The sequence below is a fragment of the Chiloscyllium plagiosum genome, chromosome 35 (assembly GCF_004010195.1).
Source record: "Chiloscyllium plagiosum isolate BGI_BamShark_2017 chromosome 35, ASM401019v2, whole genome shotgun sequence".
NCBI lineage: Eukaryota > Metazoa > Chordata > Chondrichthyes > Orectolobiformes > Hemiscylliidae > Chiloscyllium > Chiloscyllium plagiosum.
Window position 1 is genome coordinate 30,779,891 of NC_057744.1, and position 12,796 is coordinate 30,792,686.

At 42.0% G+C, this 12,796-nt stretch overlaps 1 protein-coding gene across 3 annotated transcripts in view; it reads right to left on the reverse strand.

The window, feature by feature from the left end:
• Positions 1-972: 972 nt before the first annotated feature.
• The window catches only part of LOC122540728 (arginyl-tRNA--protein transferase 1-like), a 66,610-nt gene continuing 54,786 nt past the window's right edge, over positions 973-12,796 (reverse strand). For 2 of the 3 annotated variants that reach the window (XM_043676865.1, XM_043676864.1), the window contains exons 10-12: positions 10,181-10,280; positions 7,910-8,030; positions 975-6,346 (exon numbers count right to left, since the gene is read on the reverse strand). In XM_043676865.1, the coding sequence (XP_043532800.1) occupies positions 6,102-6,346; positions 7,910-8,030; positions 10,181-10,280 (466 nt within the window). In that variant the 3' untranslated portion in view covers positions 975-6,101. Of the gene's footprint in view, positions 6,347-7,909; positions 8,031-10,180; positions 10,281-12,796 lie in introns of all 3 variants that reach the window. The other variant, XM_043676866.1, reaches the window with a different exon arrangement.

The following is a 12,796-nucleotide window of genomic DNA, read 5'->3' on the forward strand; positions in this document are numbered from 1 at the left end:
GGCTCAGCTTCTTGCTTAAGTGGAAGAAACGTTGACAGTAAGTTCACAGCCTATATTAAATCTTTGAAATCAATACGGGCAGATGTAAAATGAGGGCTCACTAAAAGCTGTTTCATATAACCCACTGGAAAACTCTCTTGCCTTACTTTGATGGTTCTTTTGTAATCCACTAGATACAGACAGGATTGTTTATTGGAAGAATAAAATGATTGGATACATGAATCTGGGACAAAGTGAGAATGCTGGAGATCAGAATCAAAACGTTTGGTGCTGGAAAAGCACAGCCAGTCAGGCAGCATCCAAGGAGCAGGAGAATTGATGTTTCAAGCGTGATGAAGGGCTTGTGCCGAAACGCGACTCTCCTGCTCCTCGGATGCTGCCTGATCGGCTGTGGTTTGCCAGCGCCACACTTTTCAACTCAGTCACATGCATTTCCCTCAGTGCTGTGCTGCTTTGTTAGATTAGATTATCCTGTAAGCCTCCGGGATAGGGTTTGTATCTGGAACATTATACCTCAGCAGTAGTGATCTCAAAACACAAGCCATGATGCACTTTTCCATTCTTTTCAGGTCAATTTCAAGTTGATCCAGCTGCAATCGATGAAATCAAGATAATCCCTGCACACACATCAACAGGCAATAAACATTAACAAGCCATAAATCAATGGGATTTATTTCTAAGGGTATGGAATTCAGATGTTGTGAAGTTATTTTAAAAGTTGCATAGAACCTAAGGGCACACATAGAATTATGAGCTCTATAATACGGAAGGATGCGGATGCATTGGGGCAAGTGCATTTCCAGACTTCAATCAATAGTTAAATTGGAGAGACTAAGGTAATGTGTAATTTACATAACATTGCAGAGAAGGGACAGTGTAAAAGTTTCACTAGTTCATCTAATTTGTCCTGATGTTTATAATCCACACAAGACTCCATCCATTACATATACTTTATCTCAGCCTTTTAGTAAATCTTTTTATTTCTCTTTCTCCAATGAAGTTAGAAATCACACGATACCAGGTTATAGACCAACAGGTTTATTTGAAATCATAAGTTTCTAGTGCATAGCCTCTTCATCTGGTGAAGTGAGAGGGAAGCGCACCGAATACAGAATTTATAGGCAAAGTTTCTGTGTGTTTTCCCCCCCAGGTTATTCCAGTCATTTGGATCGTCTCCAGCACCACCTTATTTCTAATTTTTCTGTAATTATCTGTCTGCCTCATTTCATCAGATTATAGGTCATCCCTGCGGGTGTTAGTCAGCTATTGACACTTTACTCACACAGTCTAACGCTCTTGGTCACCTGCAAAGACTTACTATTCGACACTTTACTCACACCATTTGAATGATCTTTTGATCTCTCTGCCCTTAAATTCTGTGTTCTGTGTGCTTCCCTCCCACCTCACCTGACCAAGGGGCTAAGCTCCGAAAGCTTGTTATTTCAAATAAACTTGTTGGACTATAACCTGGTGTTGTGTGATTTCTGACTTCCCAGTCCAACACTGGCACACTCCACAACTTTCTGTAATCACCTCGTGCCTTTCTAAAGTATGCAAGTTACTTGCCTCAACACTTCCTGTGGTGGTGAGTTCTGCATTTTTATTATTCTCTGGAATGAAGACATTCAGGTCATCAACCTGAATGGTAACCACATTTTCTCTTCCAAAAGCCTTTTACATTTTTATTTCAGATATCAAGCAGTATTTGCTTTTGTATAACACCTGGTTAATATTTATTCTGCCACCAACATCATAAAAACAGATTACTTGTTTATTGTCACAATGCTGGTGTTTGGAGCTTGTTATGTCTGGATTGTTCAAAAGATAGTTCAATGACAGTGAAGTACTTAGGGTTGTTTCCCATTGTATAAGTTGCCAATTAAATGAAACAATTTCACTTTTCTCCACGCCAACCATAAAAACACTGAATGGATTGCTCTAATTCTTGAAAGGCTAGAACTCCCCTTCATAATTGACAAACAATAAAAGACCCCCCAACAGCCATCGTAAAATATAGGCACTTTCCATTTTATTCATTCATTTTACCACAAGGCTAAAATAGTAACATTTAGAAAAGAATGTATTGCAAAATTCTGAATCATTAGACAATAAAATATGACAGAAAGATTACTAAAGGCACTTTATCAAGTCTACAACCCGAGCTTCATTTGAAATGAGCAAATGTGGTAGGTTTGTGCTTATCCCTTTAAGAGGGTGTTTCCTATCAAGTTAATGCTTAAATCATTTAACCCATACACCAGCAATATCCCTGGGCCTTGTAGAGTGGAGTGGTTCACAACGTACTTGCATTATTATTTGGAGTTATTTTTTTCTCACAATGAAGTTGTAGCTTTGAGAAGCTGATATTTTAGTCAAAACCACAGAGGTGAGCAGAGAGATGTGGATCAGTGGAATTTGAGTTACACAGCTTGGCTGCAAATGAGCTGAATCCCATTTTGTGCATCAGAGCAACTGAATTCTAAAACTTGGGTTTGCAGCCCAGATATTTTGGAATTAAGTTTTATTTTAAAAGATTATTAATGCTTGACCCTCTTCACCTCCCTGCTGGTCTCATTTAAGACAAACCTCAAAATCTACAAGGTTTTGATCACGAATCTTCATACCTGCTTTGTTGGCTCAATGACAATGGCTACATTCCTGTCAACTTCCTTGGAATTTATTACCACATTAAAATGGTGCTACATAAGTGCAGATACTTTGTAAACATTCTCTCATCTCATTTTTGAAGGAAGCACGCAACTATTAAAAGCTGTGCACAACTGGACACCAATAGTAATTGTAAGCTGATATCCACAAATGAATCAAACCTATCTCCTACTTGGGTGTGCCTCTTATTCCAGGGCCATTTGTTAGCAATCAGGAGTTGGAACCCTGAACAAAATAATTCCTGTGCGTTCCAGATCAAGTGCAGCACCTTTTTCCAATAGATTTGAACCGTTGGTACTGGGAGTACAAAGGAGCATTAGCTATAAAAGAATTAAAAGGAACCCCCACTATAGCACCTCCGTGGGGAAATTGTGACTAACTCCACGCACAGCCGAAAAGGAATTTTAAGACTCATTGTTTCTCTTTTTGTTCAGTAACCATGGTAACCCACCATATTACAGAAAGCAATCCTGTTGACTGGCTAATGGGGGAGTTTGGCACTGCTTAAAGATACACTCCCTCAGCCAGAGTCAGTGATGATGTTCATTGGTTACAGAATAAACAATAAAAGGATTGCCTCACCGTTGTAAACTTTCCAGATGGAGAATTTTGAGAAGCCAAAAATAGTCAAAAGTCAAAAGTCAAGATTGCAACTACTGCATAGGTGCGACCCAATATCCTGCATTTTCACTGATGTTTCACCCACTAATCTAAATGAGTACAATCCCTTCGAGGCAGGTTCAATATTGAGTGTTACAATAAGTGCGAAGGGGCTGACAAGAAATAGTACAAATAGCTCAGGTAGAGTTGCTGGAAAATCGCTAAATTTTGTTGTTCATTTATTTTACATGAAAAGAGACAAAACTGCACCGATTTCCCACAGGACATTTCTCTTTCTGTTTTCCCTTTTAGGTTTAAGGATTCTTATTGACGGCAACGTTTGTTTAATGATGGTATGTACTGAACTGGTAATCCAGAGGCTGTGACTATACTCTCAAAAATAGGAGTTCAAATCCTACTGGAGCCACTGTGGAATTTGAATTCAAACAATTTGATGATCTGGGATAAACCTTAATAACAGTGACCATGACACCATTAGATTGGCTTTAGAAAATAAAATCTAGTTCACTTGTATCATATTGGAAGGAAATTTGCTATCTCCAGTTGGTCTGGTCTATCTGACAGGGACAATTTGGAACTTCTCAAAAAAAAACATTCAGCTGTCATTACTAGTTTCCTGCCACCAGGTGTAAAGTGTGCAATTGTGACACAATATAGTTCTGTTTATGAACAGATTTCCATCAGGCACATCTTTAGTCTTCCTGTAGTGCATGTGAGCACCTGAGTATGTATTGATAGTGACATCTTTCATATTACAGCAAAGGCAGTGGGAGAGTGTGTATTATAATCACTGACTACTTACTTCAATAATTGCCACATATTTAATAATACATGTTAATCTAAGTCCTTTGGTCTCCTGATAATCAGACACCAGGCATACTCTGAAAGATTTCTGTCTGGAATCTCTCAGAATTCTTGATGCATTGGCTATGTGAAAATTATGTAAGAAGCTTAACCTTCTGTTGGATAATTAGTGCCTCAAACCTCCAAAAATAGCTGCAACTTTGATTAGAGTCAGAATTTGGAGAATTTGACTTACTTAAGTAGCTATCCAACAAAAGTTAGAAGGGTTAACATGTTGCCCAACTCCTAACTATAAAAGTGGCCCCTATGCATCTATACTGACAGTGACCCAAAGCCTTCTTCCCTCAAAAATCAATCTGCCCCTACAATGATGCCTGACAATATCTCTCCCAATCCCACTCCAAACCTTGGCCCAGCCTCTGCCACCTGGTTCCCACAGCCATTCGTTCCGCACTCCACCTGCCCTCACCCATGTTTCTGGCACCCAACCCCCTTATGCACCCAACTGGTATCCTAAATTCACCTGCTGTCATCCATGTGGCACTTGAGCACATACCCCCTCACCCATCCACATGGTAGACTGACTCCCTCACCCATCTCTGGCAGACTCATCTGCCACCCAGTTCCCCATCCAACACCTGGCATACTAAACCAGAACTCTAAACTCCTCATTCGCCGATTTGACACCCAATTCCCTCACTCACCCACTCAAGGGATCTTAAAATGTCAGAATACAGCCATTACTGCTGGGAAAAGGTGGTATCATCTGACCACTAGCACTGACCCTGCACTGCACCCAGATCAGGAATGCTCCATATTTCTGTGCAAATCACATGTTTGGGCCAGAACCCGCAAAGCACGAGAGCAGAGTGAGTAAGGAGAAGGGCAATCAGGTAATCAGAGTATGATTACCTCCCCTTAGAAGCTTCTAACTAATATTTTTCCAGGAATTTGTACCAAAAAAAAAGTGATTGTTTCAACAGTTTTCCAGGGACCCAGCTTTAGATTAAGGTCAGTGTCCTGAATTCCAAGAGTTCAGAACCAATCCCCTTTCAATCCCATGGTAGAGACACCCAAAGTGCCATTTTGTGGCATTGCATTGATTCCCAAAACCAAATCATTCCCCACTCACTCCCATTAGGATAGAATTCCTTAAGCTGAATCAGAATTGTCCCCCCCACCCAAAATCTATTGCTTCCCGCAAAATACCATCCAGGTGCCGTCACATTCAGTGTGAGAATGCCAGCTTATTTCCTTCAGCAACACAGTATTGCCTGATATTACTTAGCTAGATTTGCAAACAAAGACTTTTCGCAAGTGTCACAAGATGGCAAAGTGGTGGCTGTTGTCACTCTGGTTCACTGGAAGATTTGGTCAGAAAACTACACTTACCATTGGAATGACTGACATGCACAAAACGACCAAGTGATTTTACATCAAGATAGTTCTTCGGAATAACCTGAGAGCGGTGGGATTTCATCATCTATGAAGTCTCCTGTGTGACCACCTTGAAAGTCTAATTTTACCCACATTTGATTGCATCCTTTTGCACATTATCACAGAAAGAAAACACAGTGCCCACAGTGGCTTCATTAATGGCACAAGCTCATCACCTGTGAACTCTGAAATGATTATAACTCTTGATTAAGACATCCCATAAGCTTTGCAGAGAGATTGCACTGAAGAGGGGAGAAAAAACAAAGAGATGAAGGGACTGTGAGGAGCAGAGTAAACATTAGACTTGTGCAATGTTGTGCTTTCTGTGTTCACCTTGTGAGTGCACACAATTAGTTAAAGTGTCCATTGGAAGGTATCCTCCTCCCTTCCTGGTCCCCTTCTCTCTCTCTCTTTCTCTCCCCTTTCATTCCCAGACCCACAATGAGATATTTCCCAGCTTTCTCCCACATCTATCTCTCTCTCTTTCTCGACCTCTGACCCCAAGAGCCTTGGATGAAAAGCACCCAATTTCCAAATGGAACGGCCACATTGCAGTCCCTCAGTGCGAGTGGTCAGCTCTCTGCCTTGTCTTTGCAGTAATTGGTACAACAGCAGCAGCAGCTTAACAATTGGACGAGGCAGGAACAGCGCCCCCAACAGACAGCAGCCGAGGAGGAGTGGGTCGAGACGAGGTCTTCCTGCGAAACCACCAACATGGCTTCCTCAGTCTGAACAGAGGGGGAGGCAGAGGGGCCCAGAGCCTCACGGAAATTCCGCAGAAACCAAAGGCCTTCAGTTGACAAGCCAGGATCAGCAGCTGAAACAAAAACAAATGAAAGATGAATTTGATTTCTCTACATAGCTTGTCAGATTGTGACACTGATTTTTCCACATTGCAGAAAATACTTTCCTGCTATAATTTCCAAAGGGGCTCTCCTTATCTTCCACCATGTATCCTAATAATAGACCACCATTCAGCCCCTCAAACCTGCTCCACTATTCAAGTACAGCAATTTTTAAAAATCATCTGGTACTTATGGGACCAGGAGTGTGCTGATTGATCTGATATTCTGGTTGATCAAGAGCTCCTGATAATCAATGTAAAAACATACACTAAGTGATAGAAACAGGGGGCATACACATCACTGTTATACTTTATTTACAGCATAAACTACTTAAATAATAATGCAACTTTGCCTTAAATAAAATTAGCAGCAAACAGCCTCCTCACTTCTTACCCTCAACTGACTATTCAGCGATTACAGTAAACTTTAGATATATAATTTCAGGTATACAATCTTTGCCAGTTTATTGAGAGTGCCAATTCATAAGGTGACAGATAAAACAAAGGTTTGCACTAAATTGCAGCTGATCTATATCTTTGCTCACTTTCTATTCATACCTTTGTCGATCAAAGACTCTCCCTACAAAGTGAACAATTACATTTTCCCACATTATACACCTGAACACTGAGTGTCTCTTTACCCCAGTGCCTGGTGCAGTTCAAGAAGACAAGGCCCTCTGTGGCACAGTGGTAGTCTCCCTAGCTCTGGACCAGGACGATGGGATTCAAGTCCCACCTGCTCCAGAATAACATCTCTCAACAGGGTGTTTAGAAAAACAGGTTAAATTAAAAGAAAAGAAGACAACTCGTCCCCACTTTCTCAAGGGCAATTAGGGACAGGCAATAAATACGTGGCCCAGCCAGTGACACTTTCTGTGCTACCATATCTTGGGTAACATCTCAGTAAATGTTAGCAAGTACCTAACAAGTGCTTAACCACCCACTGGATACACTAAACACGAATATAATTAACTATACCATTTGAAACAACTTGTATGTTAAATTCCTGAAAATAATATATACATGGCCTGGGGACAGACTAAGCTAGTCCCATCTGCCCGCACTTGGCCCATATCCCTCCAAACCTTTCCTATTCATGAATTCATCCAAATATCTTTTAAACATTGTAACTGTACCTGCAACCACCGCTTTCTCTGGCAGTTCACTCCACACATGATCCACTGTGTGTATAAAAACGCTGCCTCTCATGTTCTTTTTAAATCTTTCTCCTTAAAAATATGCCCCTAGTTTTAGCCTCCCCTACCATGGAGAAATTACTATGGATATTCACCTCATCTGTGCCCCTCATGATTTTATAAACCTCTATAAGGTCACCCCTCAACCTCCGATGCTCACGTGAAAAAAAAAGTCCCAGACTACTCAGTTTATTTCAATAACTCAATCCCTCCATTCCAGTGTCAAATCAAAGCATGACAAAAGTAAAGTGCGGACAACTAGAATCTAGTCTTAAATTCAGGAAGAATGAGGTTTACACAGCATTTTAAAGTGATATTTAATTTCGCTGTAGGTACCAACCTGGTTCCTCACTATCGTAAAGCCTGGAATATTTACTGATCTCCAGCTTGGGCAAACATTGTTCCACAGGTACCCAATGCCCAGTCACTGGGCACAACAGCTCTGTTGGCTGGTACAGAAGCTGGGATGAAAAACATTGGGGTTAGGTATGATGGTCAATACAAAGGACCAAAAGCAAATACTTCAATTAATTTTGTCTTGATGTACAAATTAACTAGAAATCCTGCTGTATTCGTTTCTCACCCTGGCAAAAAAGGTTGTGTTTAAACACAGAACAAGAGTTGGGATGCAGGACAACTGTAAGGTAACAAGATGCTCTTTACTGTGGTTCAGCGATGGATATGCCAGGTAATAAAAGGAAAAGAAAAGACACAAAAGCAGCAGAGATCGACTGCGGAGGATGAACAACTTCAAAATTCATTTAATTGAATAAAAGAGGATTTATTGTTAAGATTAGATTAGATTACTTACAGTGTGGAAACAGGCCCTTCGGCTCAACAAGTCCACACCGACCCGCCGAAGCGCAACCCACCCAGACCAATTCCCCTACATTTACCCCTTTACCTAACACTACAGGTAGTTCTCTCCATCCATGGAGAGAAATCAGAGTTAACATTTCAGGTCCAATGACCCTTCGTCAGAACTGGTTCTGAGAAAGGGTCACCAGTCCTCTAATGTTACCTCTGGTTTTTCTTTAGATGCTGCCAGACTTCTGATTGACAGCATCCACAATTCTTTCTGTTCTCTCAAAGTGAATCAGTGCAATGCACTCCCCCAGAGTGTGGTCGATTCCAGGAGAAACAGGAGGGTATTGACAGATTTTTAATGGGTTGAAGGGTTATGGAGAGTGAGCAGGAAAGTGAGTTGAGGCCAGGATCACATTGAATGACACTGCAGGCTCAAGGGCCTGAATGACCTGCTCCTGCCCATAGTTCTTTGGAATATCAGAAGTGTAGACCCTGTGCTCCAAGGAAGGTATTTTTGTGTATTTCTATTTGAAATAACTCCACAGAGGCTGGTATCCTGTCACCAAGTCATCCTTCATTTACACGTGGAGAGTCCTTGGCACTACTGCAGCTCCCTCAGAGCCGGCTCTCAGAGTGAACAGAACCTCTGACACTCCTCTTCTTAATCTGTCAGCAAGGGCTCCCTGATTTGATCAGATTAGAAGTCCCAATTTGGCATGATTTGACAGAATAGTGCAGTAACATTTGAATCCTCACCGGTGTTTGGGAACTCATAGTCCCAATCTGGAAACTCATAGCACGATGGCATGGGGGCTCAGTGGTTAGCGCTGCTGCCTCACAGCGCCTGGGACCCAGGTTTAATTCCAGCCTCTGATGACTGTATGGAGTTTGCGCATTCTCCGTGTGACTGCGTGGGTTTCCTCCCACAGTCCAAAGGTATGCAGTTTTGGTGAATTGGCCATGATAAATTGCCCATTGTGTTCAGGGATGTGTAGGTTAGGTGCATTAGCCAGGGACAAATGTAGAGTAGTAGGGTAGGGGAATAGGTTTGGGTGGGATACTCTTTGGAGGCATGGTGTGGACTTGTTGGGCTGAAGGGCCTGTCGCACACTGTAGGGATTCTAAGATTCTATGAGGTCCACCTGGCTGACCATCTTAACATCATTGCACTATTCTGTCAAATCACGTCAAAAATGTTACTGGACAATGAGGTCTAATAGATGGCAAAGGGAATGGATGGTGTTCATGTTGACCATTTGTTTCTCCTGAATATTTTTAAGGAGGAGATGTAGGGGCCACGTAGCTTTAAGTGAGCAAGGCCAGATCTAGGGTGATCCTCAGAAGACGGTCCCTTCCCCAGAAAAGAGTGACCTTCGGAAACAGGCTGCTGTCTCAGATGGAGGAATGTTGCTCATTTCAAATCAGAGCTGGGCCAGCTTCTAGTTCAGATGGAAAATCCACTGAAAGTGCAGAGTAGCTATTGCAGGGAATTATCAGACCAAGATGGAAGGGAACGGTAAATGGTATTTGGTGAAATTCCGCACCCCCACCTCCCCGAAATTAACCTGGCTTTTTAATCTCCTCCAGACGGTCACTTGTTTTGTGGGGCATGATGGGTTATTTCTAGTTTGTAAGACACAAGGAGCTACAACTGTGTGGACTACTGTGGTTAGACCAGAGGGGGTTCTCCTCTCAGTCATTGACAAGATGTACATAAGACAAATGATATTCTGTTAATTTGCAACACAAATTCCAAACCTGAACAGTGCCAGAAACAGACAGACAGACTTGCACAGGTGCTTACCTTATATTTCACTTTAATACAGGAGTGTACGTAAGGACCCAGGTAATAATACTTCATTCTTGGAACTTGCTCATTCAGCCTTTGAGTTAGTGCTATTTCCCTAGAAGGTAGGAAGTGCAGTGTTAATTAGCATGCTTCAGGAACCACTGTCCACTCCTTAAAGCCGATATCTCATTGGTCAACAGTAAAATACTGTTCCCCTTCCTCTGCATCTTCCTGGTCAGCTACAAACACCGGTGAGGATTCAAATGTTACTGCGCTATTCTGTCAAATCATGTCAAAAATGTTACTGGTTACTGTGGCCCACTAATGGTGCACAGATTCATCCCTGTAAAATTGTACCATGGTTTAAAAACGTAGGAAAAGGAATCAGCATTCACCCCTTCAAGCCTGCTCCACCAATCAGAACAATTATGGCTGTGATCTCAAAACCACTTTTCTGTCTACCAGCCCATAACGCTCGACTCCTCTCTAGAAAATGTTACTAACCCAGCCTTGACTAGATTTAATGACCCAGTCTTCACTGTTGTCTGAGGAGGAGAATTCCACAAACTAACAAGCCTTAGAGGAAATAAAGGCGTACCTCAGGGTTTAATGTAAAAACCCTTATTCTTTAAATGTGTTCCTGAAATAACTGCACACAGGCCAGTGTCCTGTCACCAAGTCACCCTTTATTTACTTGTGGACAGTACACTGGCTGTGACCAGCCAGCTCAGAGTCAGTTCCCTGAACTGAGGAGATTCTAAGTCCCCCGTTAATATTGGGAGAAAGTGAGGACTGCAGATGTTGGAAATCAGAGTTGAGAGTGGGGTTCTGGAAAAGCACAGTAGCTCAGACAGCATCCGAGGAGCAGGGGAAATGGTGAAATCCACATTATTCCTGTGTAGTTGCAGGAGCCCAAGGCAGAAGATGAGTTGTTCTTCCTCCAGGCGTTGGGTGGTTAAGGTTTGGCGAAGGAGGTGGCCCAGGACCTGCTTGCCCTTGGTGGAGTGAGAGAGGGAGTTGAAGTTTTCAGCCACGGGGCAGTGGGGTTGGTTGGTGCGAGTCTCCCTCTTAATACTGGTCAGTCAGGGGTTTCCTGATTGGAGTGGTTAACCTGGGCCGATCAAGGATCAGGGGATCAATAGGATCTACCTGGCTCTAGTCACTACGGTTCCCAAAATCTAATCACCCTTTCCATCTTTTCAGCAGCTACCCTTCCAAATCACCTCATGAGTTTATGTATGTTTCAATAAGATGAACTCTCATTCTCCTAACCTGCAATGGATCTTGGCCAAACCTATCCTCATAAACTTTTCAAAGTTTAGTGTGTTCTAAGTGTAATTACCAATGGAAAGCAGGAAATATTATTTTCCAATTCTTAAAAATAGCATTAAATGTTTGCAAATCTAAATTAATTCCTCCGTTTCATAATCAGACCAGTATTGCAATGACATTAACAAGAGAGGGGAGGCATAATTGTATAAAGGCTTCGGATCCTGGAGCAATTTTGCGATGATGTCACAGAGTCGCACATCACCGAGCATAAATAGCACAGTATGGACGGAGTTAAAACATTCTCCCTGAAAGGTTCACATGAGCATATGGACATGCACACAGAAATCAGTTCCTATCTAATGTAAGATGATAGCCTGGTATATCTATAATTACATACAGCAGTATTTGGCATTAATGTATAAGTAGTTTTGCATCAAAGTCCAAGCCTGAAGATAGTTTGCAACCCTGCCTTGATTGGTTTTCTCTTGGACTTGAACTCAGTGCGGAATCAAACCAAACAATAAAATAATTATTTCCAGAAACCTAACATTTCATGGGATGGCAGGGAGTGGCAGAAGAATCAGTCAGGATTTGCTGAGTCAGCAGGAGAGTGCACTGAGCTGAATATGAAGAAGGAATGCTGACTCAGCAATTGCAAAGACACACCCCGGAACCCCACCAACTTCTCAGGCTGACCCCAGCAGTGGAATACAGCTCGTAGGGATCATGGAAGAGAAACTGAAGATAGTCCATCAACATTTGCTGCTCATCCCTCAGGGTCTAAGTGGCTTTGTCAGACTGTTTAGGAATCAAGCACATTGCTGTGGAATTTGAAGAAGGCCAGACCATGTGAGGAGGGTAAATTGCCCTTCCTAAAGGACTTTTCCTTTTTTAAAAACAAATACTTCACAGTCAATATTATGAAGAATAGCATTATGTTCCAATTGTATTAATTGAATATATTAATTCATTTAAATTCCACCAGTTCCCATGGTGGGATTTGAACCATTGTCTCTGGAGCTTTGGCTTGCTAATCCAATGACATTACCAAACTGCCACCATCTGCCCAGTTCAGTGATGTTATCATCCTACTGCTGTTTGTCACTTGTTGGTTTACTGTGGATTGGGGAAGTGACTTTACAACAGTTAACAAGGATGATAAAATCCAAGAGGCCGTACAGTCTCAGCATGTCACAGGGTCGGGAATGGTTGGAGCACCAGACATTTCACTGTTATCGGTGCCAGGACCATTTCTGATGTAGTTGTTATGCTGCTACAAAAATGGAGCTTTGTAAATGAGAGGTCCTACTAAATTCCTGGCTTTCTTGCAGACAGTGTAAAACTGAACTTGAATTTATA